We start from the raw sequence: 17,969 nt of genomic DNA, 5'->3' as shown, positions 1-17,969 counted from the left end.
GTCAAATTAATACAGCTGACGAATTAGTCTCAGGCAGGCACAGAACAAGCCACAAAAGTACCAAACCTACGACCGATGATCTGCCTAGTAACGAGTAAGCGAGTGCCCCAGCTGTTTACAGCGGATGCAAACGGAAGCGTGCCCAAACCGGTCGCAACCGCGTCACAGCTGTCCCCCGTGATAGAATTCAAACGAAAATTTTCGTGACGCTTTGCGATGCCAGAAAACCGCGGTCTCTTGGATGCTGAAGAGTGGCCAAAAGACCGCGGGCAGATTTGTGACGTAGCATTCCATGGCGTGCGCTCGGTGAGCAAAATTTTACGGCTCTAAAGAACATTTCTGGCGCTGAAATGTGCCAAAGCACAAAAGAAGTGTTCCTCTGATTATGAGCCCATTCACGCTTGCGAGTAGCGAGCGAGGTGAGCTTTCGGCAACGAACTTAGCTGCTGCCTGGCTGTCGTAGTCGTCGCTAAGGCACAACAGCCACATCGTTTCACATCGGCCAAAGCAGACGAAACCCTCAAAAGCGCGCAAAAACGTCATTCCCGAGAGTTTTTGCTTCAAATGAGAAGGCGACCCGCACGTCGCGCTTGCAAGTGAGAACAACGGTGTTGGCGAGCTGCTGCCTGGTTGCAAGCGACTGCTGGTCGCATGCCCTTTGCCGCGTTCGACACGAGGAGCTACGTTAACAAATCGAGAAGACGACTTTGGCAAAGCCGGTCTAGAAATCTGCTTGCCACTCGTCATAATCACTCTGCATCGCAATAAAACACCACCCCTAGCTTTGTTGCACTTTTGATGGTGCAAATAGATCGATAACTTGCCGAAAACATGAAAAATCCGAGCATCGCCAGCAGCGAGTCAGCCTGTCAACATGGCGGGTAAACGCAACCACGGTGTTTCCCCGGCGATTTTCTCCAGCCGGTCATGCTTGATTCGCGCTGTCCGACTAGACAAACGGTCTAAATGCGTGGTAGGGTCATTGAATTTTGTTCCTAGACATCTGTCAATGGCGCGGACGCGATGCTGCGCGAACACTGACACTTGAACCGTAGAATTAGCATAGTGTCGTCGACAACGGTGTGCCAAAAAACTCAATTGCAAACTTCACAGCTGTACGCATCGGGAAAAAAAACTGCCCAGTAATCATGCGAAGCCATTATTGCAAAACCGTTCAGTTTTCACGATCGCGCTGCGTACCTACAATGAGCGGCTAATCGTTTTTTCAGCACAACAAACACAACCTCAGACTCGAGCCACGGCATTTCCATGACACCACCCCCCACATGAAAGCGGCCACTGCCTTTGAAATGCCCCGAAATACCCCCATAAAAGCGGCCACTGCCTTCGTGATTCGAAATACCCCGAAGGTTGAATGCATGGGCACGGCGACCGCGGCCTCGTGCAATGCTTGGTCAGATTAGAGCAGGGGTTGCACGCGCCTGGTAACAACTTGAAACAGCCAAAGCTCACTGCCTTTTTTGCACCTGAATAAAGTTTTGCTTCACTGAATACATTGTAATTTTGACTTCCTCGCCGTTGCGGTGCAATTGAAGCTCGACTGCTTTAGATTTTCTCGGGTGGTTGTTTACATCAAATTACCGCTTATAACGAATTTTTTCGCCATCCCGCTGACTTCGTTATAATGAGGGATTACTGCATGTGCAAAATCCTATCAGTGGGCTTGGATAAATTCCAACTGCCTCATGTCCTTCAACATGCTCAAAAAGACCATTTAGAAAGCACTATGACACTCCATGACTGTAGACACCTCTTGAAAAGGTGGCTATGGCCATTTCATGAAGACACAGCCATAGCAGGCAGGAATCCCACTTCTGGCCAGCAGCAGCTCAAGAAAGCCCTTGCAGCAATAAACTAAACAAATGTCAGCACTGAAACCAGAGTGATGAGAGACTACTTTAATTTTGTTTTATAGGTATGGCCATCTTGAACTTAATTAGAATAAAAATTTTGCACTGAGCTACTGAATGCACTGCAGTATGGCCAATCTGAACGTAAGAATGTTGCCTTATAGGTTTGTCTGACGAGCAAATCTGCCCAATGTGTGTAGCTGAGCGTTGGAATGACAAAATTTTTATACTAATAATTCAGTGCTTTGATGTATTTCTCACAAGCTTGCTACAGGTGGAAATGCTAAGGTGAATAAAGAACTCCTCCAACCCTGGAGAAAAATGTTATCAAATCTTTCAAATATGGAACGCCTGCATAAGCACTCAGGGATATTAAGCACTATTAGAATACTAAGTAACACAAGAAGAAGTACAGAAAAGTAGAAACACAATCAAGAAATTTCAAGATCATTTAATAAGATAACAACCGCATTTTAAAAAACTTTAAAATGCAGAAGGTTGTGACTGACTAATAAAGAAAGAAAGTCCCTTTGAACAGGGATGACATTTAAAGAACCCCCCAACACCACAAAATCATTGTGTATGGTCGATCAGAAGAAAAAATACAAAATGCAAGATGTTTTGCTAGAAACCTTAAAAAAAGCTTTACTCCGTGACAGGCGTTGCCAGACAAGCTGGAAAGGATCCATTATCTTCGAAGAAAGCATAACTAACCAGTAATGTTTTGGATACATGATTCTAAGGAAAAGAATCAAATATGCTTTATGCAAGCTTCATAGAAGCAGAACATTTAAAAGTAATGACTTTTTGAAATAAGTATCATATCGCAGAAAGTGTTTGCAGGGAAGTGTGAAAAATGATAAGCTAAGTGGAATGCTAATACAGATTGTCAACGAATCCCTTTCATGGATGGCCAAAAGTATTACTTGGATGATGTCACAGTGATGTGAGAATGGTGTAATGACTACTAGAGCATGCCGTAAGAAGCTGGAGATTGTTCCTGATAGCTTAGCTATTATCAAATTCAATGGATGCAATATTATACTGCAGTATTATAAATAAAATGCCTTTAAAGTGTTTTCCGGAACATGAACCTAATTTGGTCGTATCAACTGAATCTTGGCTAAATAATTTGATCTACAGAACTAAATTTCTGCCACTGTAGTGGCCAAACTTCATTAACAGCCCATCTCGCAGTTACAAACAACTGGAAACTCATACATACAAGCATCACCCCTGGTCTGGACACCAATTTATAGAGTATGAACAACTATACGTCCAAGCAAAGAAAAGCACGACTGGAACCAACATATTTTCAACTGTACCAATGAAACTTCCAAATTGTGCTCTTGAATGCGATAGCACAAGTTTAACAGCCCACTCACATACCTGTGAAAACTGAGAAGTTATCTAGCTAGCCTGCCAGCTAGAGACAATTTGTGCTGAAAAGTACAATGAAGGAAGAGATGAAGGAGTAAAACAGGGATGAAAGAAAAAAAGCGGCAATAAGAGGATGAGGTAGCAGCAGAAATGCAGCAACAGGAGCGAAAGGCTCAGAAAGCACAGGAAACACGGGAGTGATTGGCCAAGTAGGGAGAGCAGCGGCAGGAACGAGAAGTTGAGAGTACCGTGGAATGCGAGAGCAGCACAAAGAAAGTCAAAAGGCAGAACCAACAAGAATGTGATGCAAAGTAGTGATGAGAGGAGGAAGGAGCAAAGACTGATTAGGAATGGCACATCTGGCAGCAAGAAGTTGTGTTAGTTTTTGACAAAACACTGGCAACAGCAGCGACTGCGCCATCAAGGCAAAAGTGCAAACCCTGTGCACAATGTGACACTGCGTGAAAAGCAGTACGAAAAGCATACGAAAGGAAAATGGGAGGGATTGGGCTCCCAACTACCACTGTTAAATTATTTTCACAAAGCACCCAGGGTCCAGGTTTAGTGGTCAGAAAGCATGGCAGTTAATATGGACAACAGTATCTCTTTACACAACAAATCAGTATGGAAGAGGAGGGGTATACATACACAGCACTACTGAAATACAGCCCCGCTGGTACGTTTTTCACAATACTGCAGAAAGAACACACCAGCTGGGAAACCTAGTAGCCAGGAAAATAGAGTAGCCAAATAGAGAGCATAAAAAAATTGTACATCAATGTTCACCAGTTTTGTTAAATCCTCTTTTAAACGCAGCATACTTCTCTGCAAAGTGCAAGCCTTCATGGTTCTTGAGATGCATATGTAGAATGTCTGAAACACCCTGCAATAGCTCTGTCTGATTGAGCAGCTGTTGGTGGATTACAGTTGGTGGATATCCATAGCCACATCCTCCTTTGCACTTGCTTACTGCGCGCTTCACCACAAGATCATTAAAAAAGCTGGCTTCAGTTCTGGTGGCTTTCCAAGACCAGTGGCGAAGGTAACTTTAGATACCTTGAAAAACTTGGAAAAAAGAATTGGCACTACATTCATACCTTGGTTCCGAATATAAAGTGAGGTGTATTTTGAAGCATTATTTCATGCCTCCTGTGGAATTTCGCAGATTCCTTGTTCTTAATTCATGGAAATTAATATTTTCTGCCGCAGAAAGTTAGGTGCCTTAGGCATACTTAATGAGATGAAATGGGCATATGGGAGCCAATTATAATCATTTTTCCGGCTATCTTTTAACATGGCTAAAAAGGTTTTCATTTACGCAGAGAACACAGTCTCATAAGTGACACTTCTGTTCCTTCTGAAGTATGCTACAATGCATAGAAAAAAAAAAGGAGGGAGTTAAAGAAAACGAAAGGATCAGAGGTAGGTTTGTCGGCTGGCTTCATCTATAAAACAATACAAGGATTGGTGACAGGCATTGTACTACAGTAATAGCTATATCTGCAAAGCTGCAATGTTCTGTCTGCACCACAGCGAAGAGAAGCACTGCCGAAGCTACACGGCGAGAAAGAAGAAGGTGAGCGCGCAATGGCAACCAACTGTGTGCAATGCACAGTGTGCAATCCGCAACACAGAAAAGCATGGTGGAGAAGGTGGAGGAGGAGAGTTGCAGCAAGCCAATCACAAAGGTGCTGTGCATTAATTGGAGGCTAGGAAATGCTACATCACATTGGTTCAACAAAGTGCGAGCACATCAGCTCTCGTCATCATTGGATATGGATGAGGTGGATCGTATCACATGCAGCCAGTGCCTAACCTCACGAGGATGATCGAGAAAATAACAGCGTGGCTCACCTGAACCTGAAACAGCGTGCTGCGAGACAAGCAGCTATTGCTGAGTTCATAGCATTACGCGGCATAGCATAAACATTGTCAATTTTTTCAAATCACAAGTGGACAACAGTTGACTGCTGAAGAAGAAAAACTCATATCAGTCTGTGGGGTTTATAAGGCCCAGTTTTCCCAGTATGCATGTATCTGCATGCAGCAAGGGCTAGCTGCTCAACACCGTTCCTGGGGGTCATCATCTTATCCTGCAATGTCACTGTTCCTTAGCGATGCCCCTCATGAGTAAACACTGCCAAAGAAGGTCCAGCAGCCCTCAGGTGGCATTTCACACCAATATAGGAGTGTAACATTTCTCCTATGTCAAGGCACAGCACAGTATGCGACCTTGATCATAATCTCTTCTTCTACACATTGTTACATTCGGGGGCCCACCCATCTGGGTTGGCAGCGTCGTCGGCAAGGTTCACCTGCTGGAAGCCATCACTAAGCTTCTTCGGGATGGTCCCGAGCCACGCAATAAGAATCGCCCGGGCGGACTCCGGGCGAAGCGGAGAGGCCGCCGCAGCGAGCCAGCGGCAATTATTTTTCCCAAATGCCCGTGACTAAGCTGACGGAACTAATGCGGCCTCATTCCCGGTAGAAGACGGCCTGCGTGGAAAAACGGCGGCGGATTAGCGGTCATCGTCCGCCAGCCTTCGCAGGCGTCGCCAGGAACGAAGCGACCCTTTCGGCTACTGGACCCGACCGTGCGTTCTTGTTCCTTGTCCGGGGCCTCGACTGACATCTAAAGAACAGGTGTCGGCGGTGTGTGGAATCTTTCGGCTGGCTACGAGATCATCTCCCTCCGTCGTCGACGTGGACACCAGGGCATCCTCCTCTCTCCCTGGCTCGACACGTGACGAGGGCGTGTCCCTGTGTGCAATCGTGCGTGATAATACAAGATAGGCCACTCCCACCCTGGCGGAGACGTCCTCAACCTGGGGAATCTAGGGATGGAGAACTGTATAAAACTAGACAGCGAGTGCAGTGAAAATCGTGCTCCTCTTGTGTCCTCCCATATAATGCTCAGTCATGTTCCCTTTTAATACTCCTCCTCGATGCCCCTTTTGGGATGCTCCAGTTTAGATCCTCTCTTCGAAGAGAAGTTCACTTGTAATCTTTGACTATGTAAATAATGTAAATAAACCCACTAGTAATCTTTCCTCCCATCATTAAACTCCTTTAACTCATCGGCAGTCCTGTCCTGGTGGTGGTGGCGCTGTTCGGAGCAAGCGTCGTTTTTGACCCGTGGTCCCGTCGGGAGCGACTCCGAGCCCCACATCCAACAACTGGTGCCCAGCGGTGGGATCGAAGCGCCATCTCCAACAGCATCCTCTAACAAGGTTTGATGCAGAGACCTTTGTAACATGTATAGCCAGGCTAGAAGAGTTCTACCAGACTAGCCTTACCTATTACTACGCACAGTTTAGCAGCCTTCCCAAGTGTTTTTGCTCGTAAGCCATGACAACGGAATTTGTATATATTGTTCATACTTTAAAATAGTCAGGAAGTAAACCTACTCTTACTGAATCTGCGTTATGCTAGTGGGTCGACACACGTGCCGTGAATCCTTTGTATACTGTGAAACAAGCAGCTCCGTGCCCCTTTGTTGAGGAGAGGGTCCTGCCTAGCCCAAACCGTCACAAGGCATAACTGTGGCACTTCGACCAAAAGATAACAAACACAATGAAGACAGGTGTTACCATACTGTAACGTCCTGCTCTGTGCAAGAACAATGTGAATGGCCCTGAGCATATGAAGGCAAAGTAAGGGTAGCTCATTTAGAGCGAGAAGCTGCACCAGCTTTGTGGAAGCATATATCGCCTAATCAAGAAAGATTTCCAACCAAAGAAAGAAAATAGTTACGATTCACACATATCATCAACAACAGCACCGTCAGGACATGCAGGACATGCCAAACGTCATGTCATGATACTGCCTATTTTCTCACCTTCACATGAGTACCAGCACGTGATGAATTTCCCATTGGAGGAAAAGGCAAACAGAAGGAGTAGTTCAGTTCTTTGAAATTGCAGTAAAGTGAACAGAGGAGACTACTATTGACAAAATGGAAAGTGCTTCTGCCATGCACATATCTCACTCATTCAAGGATAGCAGGTGTACAACAGAAGAAAAAGGTAGCTTCGTTCTTGTTTTTTACATCAGATATATGCATCAAAGCAAGCCTCCTGCCCCTGAAAACAACTGGTTAGCACCCAGCGCATGATACACGGTTCAGCTTTGCAACTCTTGAATAAAGTAAAAAAAGACCTCTACAAATTTGAAACATGTCCTTTTCGCAATATCTAAACTACTATCGTAAATTTTGAAGCAGATTGCATCAGCAGCACTTTTATATGTCATAAAAGATTTGCTGATGCACTGGAATGTAAAGTGTCAGTTATTAGTACACTTTTCTTAGCAGTCTCTTCATAGGCTATCATACAGCAACGTTTCCTTTGGCACTGTCACCTAGTGCTTACATGAAGAACAATAAAATCCACAAGCAGAAGCATTTGTAAGGTGCAATTCCCCTGCAATCACCTGGTGGAGAACAGCAGCCTAACAGACGATCATCGCGTAGAGAGCCTGTTTCTGAGAGTGGACCCTCATCTTCTTCAGGCAGGACTCTGTCCCAGTCTGCACCCCAAGGCCGGCCCTGCGAAACAGCCAGAATGGCACCACCATTTCAAGCCTCGCTTCAGCCAGAATCAAAGGCCTCTCAGCACGCCCAGAGATAGGAAGGAAGGAAGGATGAAAGCTTAGAAAATGGGCGGCATGAGCAAATAGCCTTGGCAATGTGCAATACGATTTCAGAACTATAGATCCAGGTGGCACATGCCAGTCTCCTGTAGGGCAGAAATCTCATACTGATTAGAAACTTTTTTGCACCCCGACAACAGTTTTGCCACTAAAATCTGTAGATATGTTGATTTTTTTTTTAATTGTAAGAATTGTAAAATGTAAATTGTGAGATTTAACATCCCGCAGCGACATATGGGCTATGAGGCACACCATAGTAGAAGGCTCCGGATTAATTTAGACCACCTGAGGTTCTTTAATGCGCGTTGACATCACAGGGAGCACAGGCGTTTTGTACTTCATCTTCATCGAAATGCTGCCACTGTGGGTGGGATCAAATTTGTGACCCTGGGATCAGCAGCCGAACGCCAAAGTCACTGATCCAGCACAATGTGTTATTGAAAAATTTATGTGCCTAAAGGCTTGGACTAATGAAATAAAGAGCGTTTACCGTGTTTGTCAAGAATATACGAAGGAGTTGAAGTTCAGTTCTGAGGTCCCAGACAAGGGTTGTTTGCAATATCTTGATCTCTACATTAGCTTCACTAACCCTGTTGGAAGCATTTCCCTCACTCTAAGAAGCCGATTCTCAGTTCTAATTTGGCACATTTGAAAATAGTTAAGAGAGGGATACCTTTGAGCTGATTAAAAGCCACTCTTCAGAAATTTTATGAGCCCAAGGTGACATTGACTGTTGAACAGCAGCTTTGCCAACTGCATAGCACTGGCTTCCTGGGCATCATAATTGTCTTTCTCAAAGCCTCACCCTGAAAGTGCTCATCCTTGTCTGTCTCTCTCTGTGTCCGAGTTCATTGTAGCGCTTCAGAAAATGACATGCATGCACCAACTAGCATGGTCAGTCACCCTTCTGAACTTAAGAGGTTAGGTATAGGTACAAGACTACACGCAGTGGCAATAATGGGCCCCAGGTGCGTCCAGTGTTGGTACCTTACATGCTTAGCTTGTATCCGTCTCCCTGAAAGGGTAGTATGACATTCGTGTTGTTTTCTCGGCACTGAAAAAGACCTGTCAAAGATGTGTCGCATGGACAATACAAAGTAAAATGAAGCTTGTGGAAATAAGCATGCCACACCACTTCGTCAAAAGCATTTTTAGTTTTTTATTTAATTTCACTGCCTTGTGGCAAGTGCTACATTGGTCAGACAGACTAATGCTTAAATTACAGGCTGCGTGATCGTGCAGCAGTAAAAGTGGTGGAAGGTGGTGTCTTGGTTGGCCACTGTGACAAGTGCACTTGTATAGAAAAGTCCAAACCACTTTCTGACTGCACTCTAGTGCTCAAATGGCTTAGCAAGAAGGCTGACAGGAAGACTTTTGAAGTGTTTTGTGTTGAAAAATCATGAGCTAAGTGTGCAACCACCCAGTCCATAGTCCTCACAAAGGAGGAGATATCATATCTTGACAAAAACATGCGTATCAAGGCTTTCTGATCACTCTGCTGTATAACAAAAGAGAGAAAAAGAAAGCTTTTAGTGGATGCGTTTCTGGGATGTTGCAGCGCACCACTTTTCTGTGTTCAATAAACTTCAGTAGGTGTCTAGCATTGTCTTGTGACAGCCTTTTTCCTCGTCCTGTGTGTTTGCATGCCACAGTCTTGGAGCTTTTCAACACACTCAAACTAGCCCAACTTTTACCTTTAGAACTCAAACTAGTTCCTGTAATACTTAGGCACTTCACAGAACACTGTGCGCAAAGCATGAAGTACACTTGTAGAAATGACTCCATTACAGAATCTTCACTCCACTGCAACCCCAGATAATCTTGTGGGTTTTTTGCTACAAGAAATGCATAGCTATAAGCAACTAGCAGTTATGCAAAGCTGTTACTATGCCACAACACTGCACAATTGTAAAACCGTATTCACTTTTATTGTGGAAAAGAATATTGATGCCTCCTGCATGAAAAATTTTCTTTTGGCGACTGGTCTCCAGTTTTATTAAAGAGTTGTTATTGGAAAGCTTTAGAGGAAGTTTGCCTGAAGTGAAATTTGTGACAGATAAAAGATTTAAGCCTTCTATCAAAAATTTAATGGATGTTTGGAATATTTACAGCAGATAACTAAAAAGAGATTTTGTGCATTCTTTCCCCATTATTTCGCACATTATAATGTGACTGAACTTATTTGATCAGAGCCTGTAAAAGCAATGCTAACTGCAATGTTCGAAGCCTCTTTCTTGTTTGGCTGGTGTAAATGGCATTATAGCAAACTTAATAATACTACCTAGTGTAGCAGCTACCAAAATATATTCTCCTTATGGTTTCCACAGAAAAAAAAACTTTATCTGGAAATCCTTCTGGAATGAAATGCATTCTTTGCATACTTTTCTGTGTAGACATACACTGTCTTCATCATCAGTCCAGCTACTGATAGTTCCATGGTCTCTGTAGGCAAAAGTAAACATATTGCTGCAGCGCGTTCACTTTGATCATCCCTATCTAGAATCAATTTCATAATTCCATCAGTTGAAGAAATTCTACTCCTTCATGACATAGTATTAACAGATATAAAAAGAAGCCTGAAGAACTGGAAACCCTTCAGGACACTCCACAAGCAACAGCAGCAAGAGCAACGAAGTCCAAGTAATGTAACAGGAACCAAATAACTGTAGCACATTAAGAAGTATTCACACCCCATTTACAAGCAACAGTTACAAATGACTCAATTACCAGAGGCATTGGAAACCACTGAATCCCTCCCTTTGGACACTAATGGCTAGGCATCTAAGGGCTATATTTCCAGTGCTGCATCTAGTGTGATCTCAAAGTTTTAAAAAAACAACAAAAATGCTCTGACAGAAACCAGAAAAAGTGAAGGACTGACTTTCACATCAGCAAAAGCTACTTTTACATGGGTGCTCTAAAAGCTAAGCCGCCCAGGTAAGGTTCCTGTAAAAATGAGGATTTTTATACACGTGAAAGCCTCTCCTGAAGAATTATTAACTCCCGTGTGCGCTCTGTGAGAACGGGTCAAGGACTTACGTGCAGGCAACGCCTTGCTATGTCTTCACTTGGGAAATGTGTCAATGTCTTCTTATCGGGAAGCAGCACACAAAACCGCTGCTGCCAACAGCGCCCCTGGTGGCGGGCACGCTTAAGAGCTGGTGCCCTGGGTTCTGGCCCTGCTTCCAGCTCTGCATGACCGAAGAAAACTCGTGCTTCAGTCGGCACACAAGTACAGCACATAAAGCTGCACCCACTTCACATCAGACAAGTAAAAAAAAGCACTTACTCCTTTTAAGAAAAAGGAAGGTACAACAAAAACAGCCTGAAATACTGAAATGCTTTTTCGATATTGTCTGCTCATTAGTGTAACAAGGGCCTCATTTCTGGCAGGCTTGATGCAACAGGCTGCATAAAAGGGTTCTTGCACAGCTGCCGCCTTTCCACATTCTATACGGCTCCTGTGGTATAAATGAATGTTCCACAACCGCCAGTATGGTTACGGGCGGCACTGGCAAACACTCAAGGTTCTGCTACAAGTAACTCAAATACACTCATATGTAGAAAGGCAGAAAGCTGCCATCATAGCTAAGTTGGTAGATCACGGCACGCGACATGAGGAAGTCGTTGGTTTGGATCCCAATGGCGGCATATGGTTCTCTTTTCATCTACTTTCTACGAAATTTATCTTCTGTCCAAAACGATCACACAACTAATTTCCCATTCCAATCAACAACAAAATGAAGAACCTTACACTCCCCTATACTTTCATTGATTTCAGTGACTGTTGACTTCCTCAGCATTTATTTTCAATATTAAGTAATAAATAACCAACATAAGGGTGCGTTTGAAAGTTTTGCCTCCTGTTAGTTTTTTTATCATGTTAGGGAAATGAAAGCTGTTTTACTCAAATGAAAATTTGAAATGTCCTCTTTCCCAGGAGCACACCACTTGTCCACATTGTGCCCACCAGTAGTGATTCATTACTGCCACTGGTGCACTACTCTCTGCAAGTCGCTGTAAAAAAAGGGCAGCCGTTGATGATACCAATGCTGCATTATATTGGTGACCTCATAGCAGGGTGCAAAGCATGCGACCTTCATACTTTCCTTCATCTTGGAAAATAGTCATAATACCAATTGCATGATACCTGAGCTATGAAGCGGGTGAGGAGAAACAGCTGCTTTCATTCTCCTATGACACCATGCAATATATTATGCCATCAATGGTGGAAGCACACATCCTCTGGTGGGCCTATATTAGGCAGTCCAAACATTTATTTGAATGCATTCGATTCCATCACTTGATCGAAAGGCCATAACCCCGCCCTCTTAATGTAATACTTAACTCGAATAATCAGCAGAAATACACTGATATATATTACTTTTGACAAATGATACATAATTCAACCCTTCTGAACTGGCTTAAAGATACAAATTATACAGTTTTTATAGCCCTGATCCAAGACTTTTACTGCCATAGGAACTATATGTGAAAGAGAGTGTATGATAGGTATTGAACATTGATGACTATGACTGGATGGGAACTGAAGAGTAACTACAGATACTCGGTGCATTATAAGGGACAAATGTGCCCAGGTTACGTGAGCACCCACTAAAATATACTGTTGTGTACTCTTGTGCCCCAGCACTCTATTGTTGAAACTGCATATGGCATATCAATTCGTGCCAAAAGGAACGGTCATCCGAAAATGTTCCTGGAGTGGTGTTCCAATCTTTCGGTTTAATATGCAAAGCAACACCATGGCAGCCGACAGCAGCATGCTGCTAGGAGTATGCCAGGAGAAGTGCCTACTTGCTGATTCACTGTGAAGACCACTTCTCACACCAAGCTCAATGGAAGCAAAGCAAATGTATCTAGTCTAGCATCCCTATGCGGTTCAATAGACACACCATGTGCAATTGCAACAACAGAGTCCCGGGCCACTAGGTGACAAAGCAATGCATTCAAGCGGATGATTGCAAGTCTTGAGTGCTTCTGTCCCACATAGTACAGAGTCTACCACATTAAAATATTTTGTGTACTGAATTTTTACATTCGAAAGCAATTCGATGGCAATTAGAAATAGCATCCTTGAACAGAACGTCAACCTCAGAAGCAAAGATAGACTAGCAGTGTTGGCAAGAGGTTAAGGTGCTTCAAGGGGCCCTGAAACAACCTTTGTTGCCAGTGCAGTTCCTTTGCGTCCAAGGCTTTCCCTCTCCTCTCAACACTGCTACCATGTTGGAAGCTGCAGGGGAAGGCCCTGCACAGCACAGGCAATGTATGCAATCATTGACTAACCACGCATCAATGAGCTACGCTTGTCAGCTTCTTTTTTTTCTTTCACTCTCCTTCTCAAGCAAAAAAACCTGCCAATAATGGCATTTTATTTTTGCTAATGCAACATAAACCACTGTGACTCAAACGAGGACCTTAAGGACAAAAAAAACACATTGGCTAATATGAGCTACACTGATTCCCTTGAATAACTGTAAAATGAAATTTAGTTTTTTGCACAATGAAAAAAAAAATGAACAGCTATGCTAATCATACAAACCATGTCAAAGATGTTTGTTCTATGCTTCACAAGGCAATGAAGTCTACAAATAAATAAGGCTTAGGAGTCAGCACTACCATGTATGTAAACATTATAATCATTTTTTTTTTACATTTGTTCATATGTGTGCAAATACAAACTTAATACTTAATGTAAGCACAAGGACGAAACGTGAAACAATGAACAACCAAGGACATCTCATGTACTCAGAATTCCCTACCAGGAAAAGGTATACAATAAAGTCATTCAGGATCACTGTAAGTATCAAGGCTCCATGCCTGAATAAAAAAATGCAGCATCCTGATTGTCATTACAATTAACCAAGTAAATTCTTCATATCAGTAGTTTTGAAAACAGGATTATCAATTTTCATGGCCCGTGCCTTCATCCGTGACTAACACCTGTAGAGTTAGTGACATGAGAGGCAACGCAGGACATGAAGACATTTAAGGAAAAAATTGAAACAGCTGGCATAGAAAATTTCAGCATAACAGCTCTTATAAGCTGGCTGGGTATGTGACAGTTAACTCAAGCCCAGCTCACCACAGTTTGACGGACGTTATTGCAGGGTTGAGATTAATAGAATGTGATGTCTCAAAACTGTACTGTGGGCTATGAGATATGATGTGCAGTGCTCCACATTAATTTCGACCCCCTGGAATTTTTTCACCACACAAAAAAATCTCAATACACATGCGTCTTCTCATTTCCCCACTACTCATCGAAAAGCAGCCACCCTGGCTGTGTCCAAACCCACAGACTCATACTCAGTACCAGAATACCATAGCCACTAAGCCAGTGCAGCAAGTTTCCCAGACTTAACTAAACCACCTTTGTCATTTCTGCCTCATTCACTCACCGATAGTTAAGGCATATGATAACACTGACGTAATTCAAGGTGATTTTAAGAGTAGGAAGAGGGCAATTAGAATAAGACAGGTAGAAATGGCATGATAGCAAATACTAAGAGATCTGAGCTTTCGGTGCGCACTGAGGAAACACATGACCGCGGACAGAAATGTATCGTCAGAGCTCACAAGTCAGTATTAGCAGGTGCACTTTGCACTGCAGTAGTGAAAACCTACTTATATTAAACGTGACTCATTAACAAGAGCTAAATTTATTTCCAAGATCACTGATTTGTTGTTTACTTGTTTGTTATCTGTAGAGCGCTATTCACCTCCACAAAATTTTATAAAATATTGAAAGAATGGATCAATACAAGCATTAATAGATATGCAATAAGACACGGATGGCTACAACCATAGTAAGAAAGTTCAGGCATCGGATAACTGCAGTAACAGTAGTTCTAGCAACAGTAGCAGGAGCAAATATATAGTTTGTTTCAAAATGCTACAAACTACCAATTGTAGGTCAGTGAATTATAATTTTTCCTTTTTTTTTCATAAAGAAATGAGGTGAGGTAACCTCTTCTCACAGGGACATCACCTTGTCCTTGCAAGTGAATAAGTGGTAAGTGTGAAAAACAATGAGTTGGTGAGAGGAAAAGGAGGGAGAGGGGTAACAAAGAGCTCATCTGCACAGTAAGAAAAGCAGGTCACTATAGATGTAGATGCCAGTATACATGGAGTTGCTACAGCATAGCATTTTTCTACTGAGTGCATTAGGCAAAATATGCGTAAGTAAACAGCAAAAAAAATATTACTATAATTTGTCATTATTTAAATGATGTGCCAGGGAAACATTACAACAAAGAACTTGCTGAGGATATTTAGCAGCCATTTAGCTGCCACGGTATATAACCCACAGTGAAAACTGCATTCTCCTCTCGTAAAGAATTCTCCAATCTGCATTCTCCAGCATTATTAAGACAAAATAGGCAACCATGGACAGTGTATATGTTTACAATGCACTAGCAAGGTGACGTCCAATGGTTCACATAGCCAGCGTGTATACAAAGCATTAGCGCCCAGTGCCTGCTGTTTTCTACAAATGGCTTCTGCAGTTTTTGGTACATGCATCAAAAGAGATTAATATGAGCCTCAGCAAAACCCTAACGCATATGCATATGCTACATCACCTTGGCATCACATTTTTTTTTTTTTGCTGGGGCCAGCAACGGACAATATATTTTCTATAAAGTTAAGCAGCAACATCCATGAAACCAGAAGCTGTACGCCACACCATCAGAAAGTTAAGCAAGCCCGGGGGAAAAAAAAAATATGCACAAGGTATGTGGGTATGGCTACAATCTTAGCTCATTATGCTGAAAATATCAAATATTTCTACTTCTTAGGTGCTGCAATCATACAGCACGCAGCAGAACTAGTAGCATATGCATTTCCAAATCTTTTTCCCAGCTCAGCAATGTACTCCACAACCTTCTGCTTCAGATGCAAAAACAGGGCGAAACTACACATTGATACAAGAGAACAAAATGTGCTGGCTTGTTCATATATATGCACTTGGCAAAACAGCACAACTACACTTCATCTTTCCTCCAAAAAGGAACATCCCATTGACTGCCCCAGCATAGCTATAAGAGCACAAAATTAGCTGGCCTCCAGAAAATCTAATGTAATTTGGAATCTGTCACAACAATGGTATACTACGTAGCCATCGATTACATAATGCGTCAATTAAACAGTTTTGATATTGAAGCACATTACATATCAAAAGTACTCGTGCAGTGATCGGTCGCTGAAACAAGGCACATTTGCGACCAATCTCAGACGTAGAAGAGGGACTAACTTTCACTGACAAATATGACCGGAAATAAGAGAAAAAAAACTTTGTGATAACCGAAACAGCTACATGTAGTGTGTACGAAATGTCCAGGTTCTTGTTCAGTAGACCAATTTAGCAACGCTAAACACTTTGCCCGTCGTAATATCATAGGTCAGGTTCCCACTTGAGATGTCAAATGAACGAAGATAGGAGCGATTACCGAGAGCTGGTATCTTGAACAAAGCTATCTTGGGTAAGGCGTTGCCTCTTGCACTATATCGGTAAAAGCAAAACATTTACGACCGCACGTCTACAAAGCAATTCTCCATGGCGAAATCCTTAAAACAGGGCGCGGTTGAAGGGTTAGCCGAAAAAATACAAGGGTAGAGAAAAAAATAGCAAGTTTCTATTCTCATCAAAGCGCAACAATATTTTAACACACAGCAGCAAATACTCCCTTCCAGAAGCAACGGTCTTCCTAATTTAAACGCGGTGATCTCATCTCCACCTCGAGATTCCCTCCCGCAAGGAACGTATGCTCCACAGAAATAACTGGATCTGCATACAGGCATTTTTCGTTGCCTACTCATCACTGTATTGACCTCTAATCATGCAGTGCTGGCCCACACCTCAAAACTTTTTTTTTTTCCGCCTCCCAACACATCTGCGCGCGTTCGCGGAAAAAAAGTTCAAGCTTGCTGCACGCGGGAGTGTCTGAGAGCGATGTCCCCAGGAGCGCACATTTCCAAGAGAACTGAGACAAGTTTCAGGTGAATCGTAGACGTTTACAGATATGCCAGCTCATTTTAATGAACACTGAATACGCACCGCAAACATAAAGCCATCCTTCAAGACGGCCCTGAAGATCTTGGCTGCTCAACGATGAGTCCTGCATGCCTTCCTAACGGGCGATCGCGCAGCCGTTCAGACCCAACGTTCGCTGGCGATACACTTCGTCCCGGCCGTACTCATCGCGCACGAATGCACTCCTCTGCGTGAACGGTAGATTTTGGGCAAAGCAGCCGGCAGATCGCGTAACTGGATCGGCACCGGGATCAGCTGCGCCCCTAACGCTAACGAAAAACCGTTGCAAAGCACCACACGCAGCGTCGGCAGCGCCAGAGGGGCCAGACCTGAAACTGGTCAAAACCAGAAAGCTGACGGTGCAATGAAAGAGAAATAGATAGAAAGACGACCTAAATAACCATAGAGTTTCATGCAATTACGTAGAGGGAAAAGTGGCGCTACGATCGCTCATCCACCATGGAGAATGGAAAGTGTTGGATTCGGATTGACATCGTGTTGACTAGCGCATCGTCGCTGCTTCGCGCGCGCGCGTTGGCTTGAGACGGACAGGCGTTCGGGTCGTTTTCACCAGTGTTACAAGTAACGGCGTTACCGGTAACACGTTACTTTTTTCGGTAACTTGGTAACGTACTCGTTACCATTTGGGAACTGTAACGGGTAACGTACTTACGTTAACATTATTGGGTAACGTGACGTGTCGCGTTACTAGTTACTTTTTGTTCCAATTCCCCCCCCCCCCCCCACTCCGCCCTCTTTCTTTTAGAAAAAAAAGCGCACAGCACCTGAAGTGATGTTGCAAATAAACAAACAGGTGCTCTCGATGACTTTTTTTTCGGCTTGCATGCATGCCAGAAAACACCTGCCCTTGACGACGCACCCAACTAAAAAATAAACAGAATAGCCATAAAGCACGAAACACGTGCACGAACACGCATTCACACACTTGCCTTCACCTGCCTTCCCTTCCTGAACCACTCACAAACCCAACTCTCTACAAAGTGGAAGCGTGCCGA

The 17,969-nt window shown here is 43.4% G+C and overlaps 1 protein-coding gene across 3 annotated transcripts in view; it reads right to left on the bottom strand.

Annotated features, from left to right (window-relative positions):
• raskol (Ras GTPase-activating protein raskol) overlaps positions 1-17,308 on the bottom strand; it is a 103,573-nt gene extending 86,265 nt beyond the window's left edge. For all 3 annotated transcript variants that reach the window (XM_077648261.1, XM_077648262.1, XM_077648263.1), the window contains exons 1-3: positions 16,978-17,308; positions 10,941-11,092; positions 7,683-7,797 (exon numbers count right to left, since the gene is read on the bottom strand). In XM_077648261.1, the coding sequence (XP_077504387.1) occupies positions 7,683-7,797; positions 10,941-11,092; positions 16,978-17,044 (334 nt within the window). In that variant the 5' untranslated portion in view covers positions 17,045-17,308. The remainder of the gene's footprint in view (positions 1-7,682; positions 7,798-10,940; positions 11,093-16,977) is intronic.
• Positions 17,309-17,969: the final 661 nt, after the last annotated feature.

This window comes from Amblyomma americanum, chromosome 1 (assembly GCF_052857255.1).
Source record: "Amblyomma americanum isolate KBUSLIRL-KWMA chromosome 1, ASM5285725v1, whole genome shotgun sequence".
NCBI lineage: Eukaryota > Metazoa > Arthropoda > Arachnida > Ixodida > Ixodidae > Amblyomma > Amblyomma americanum.
The sequence above is the reverse complement of the archived record's forward strand: the minus strand, read 5'-3'. Positions and strand labels throughout refer to the sequence as shown.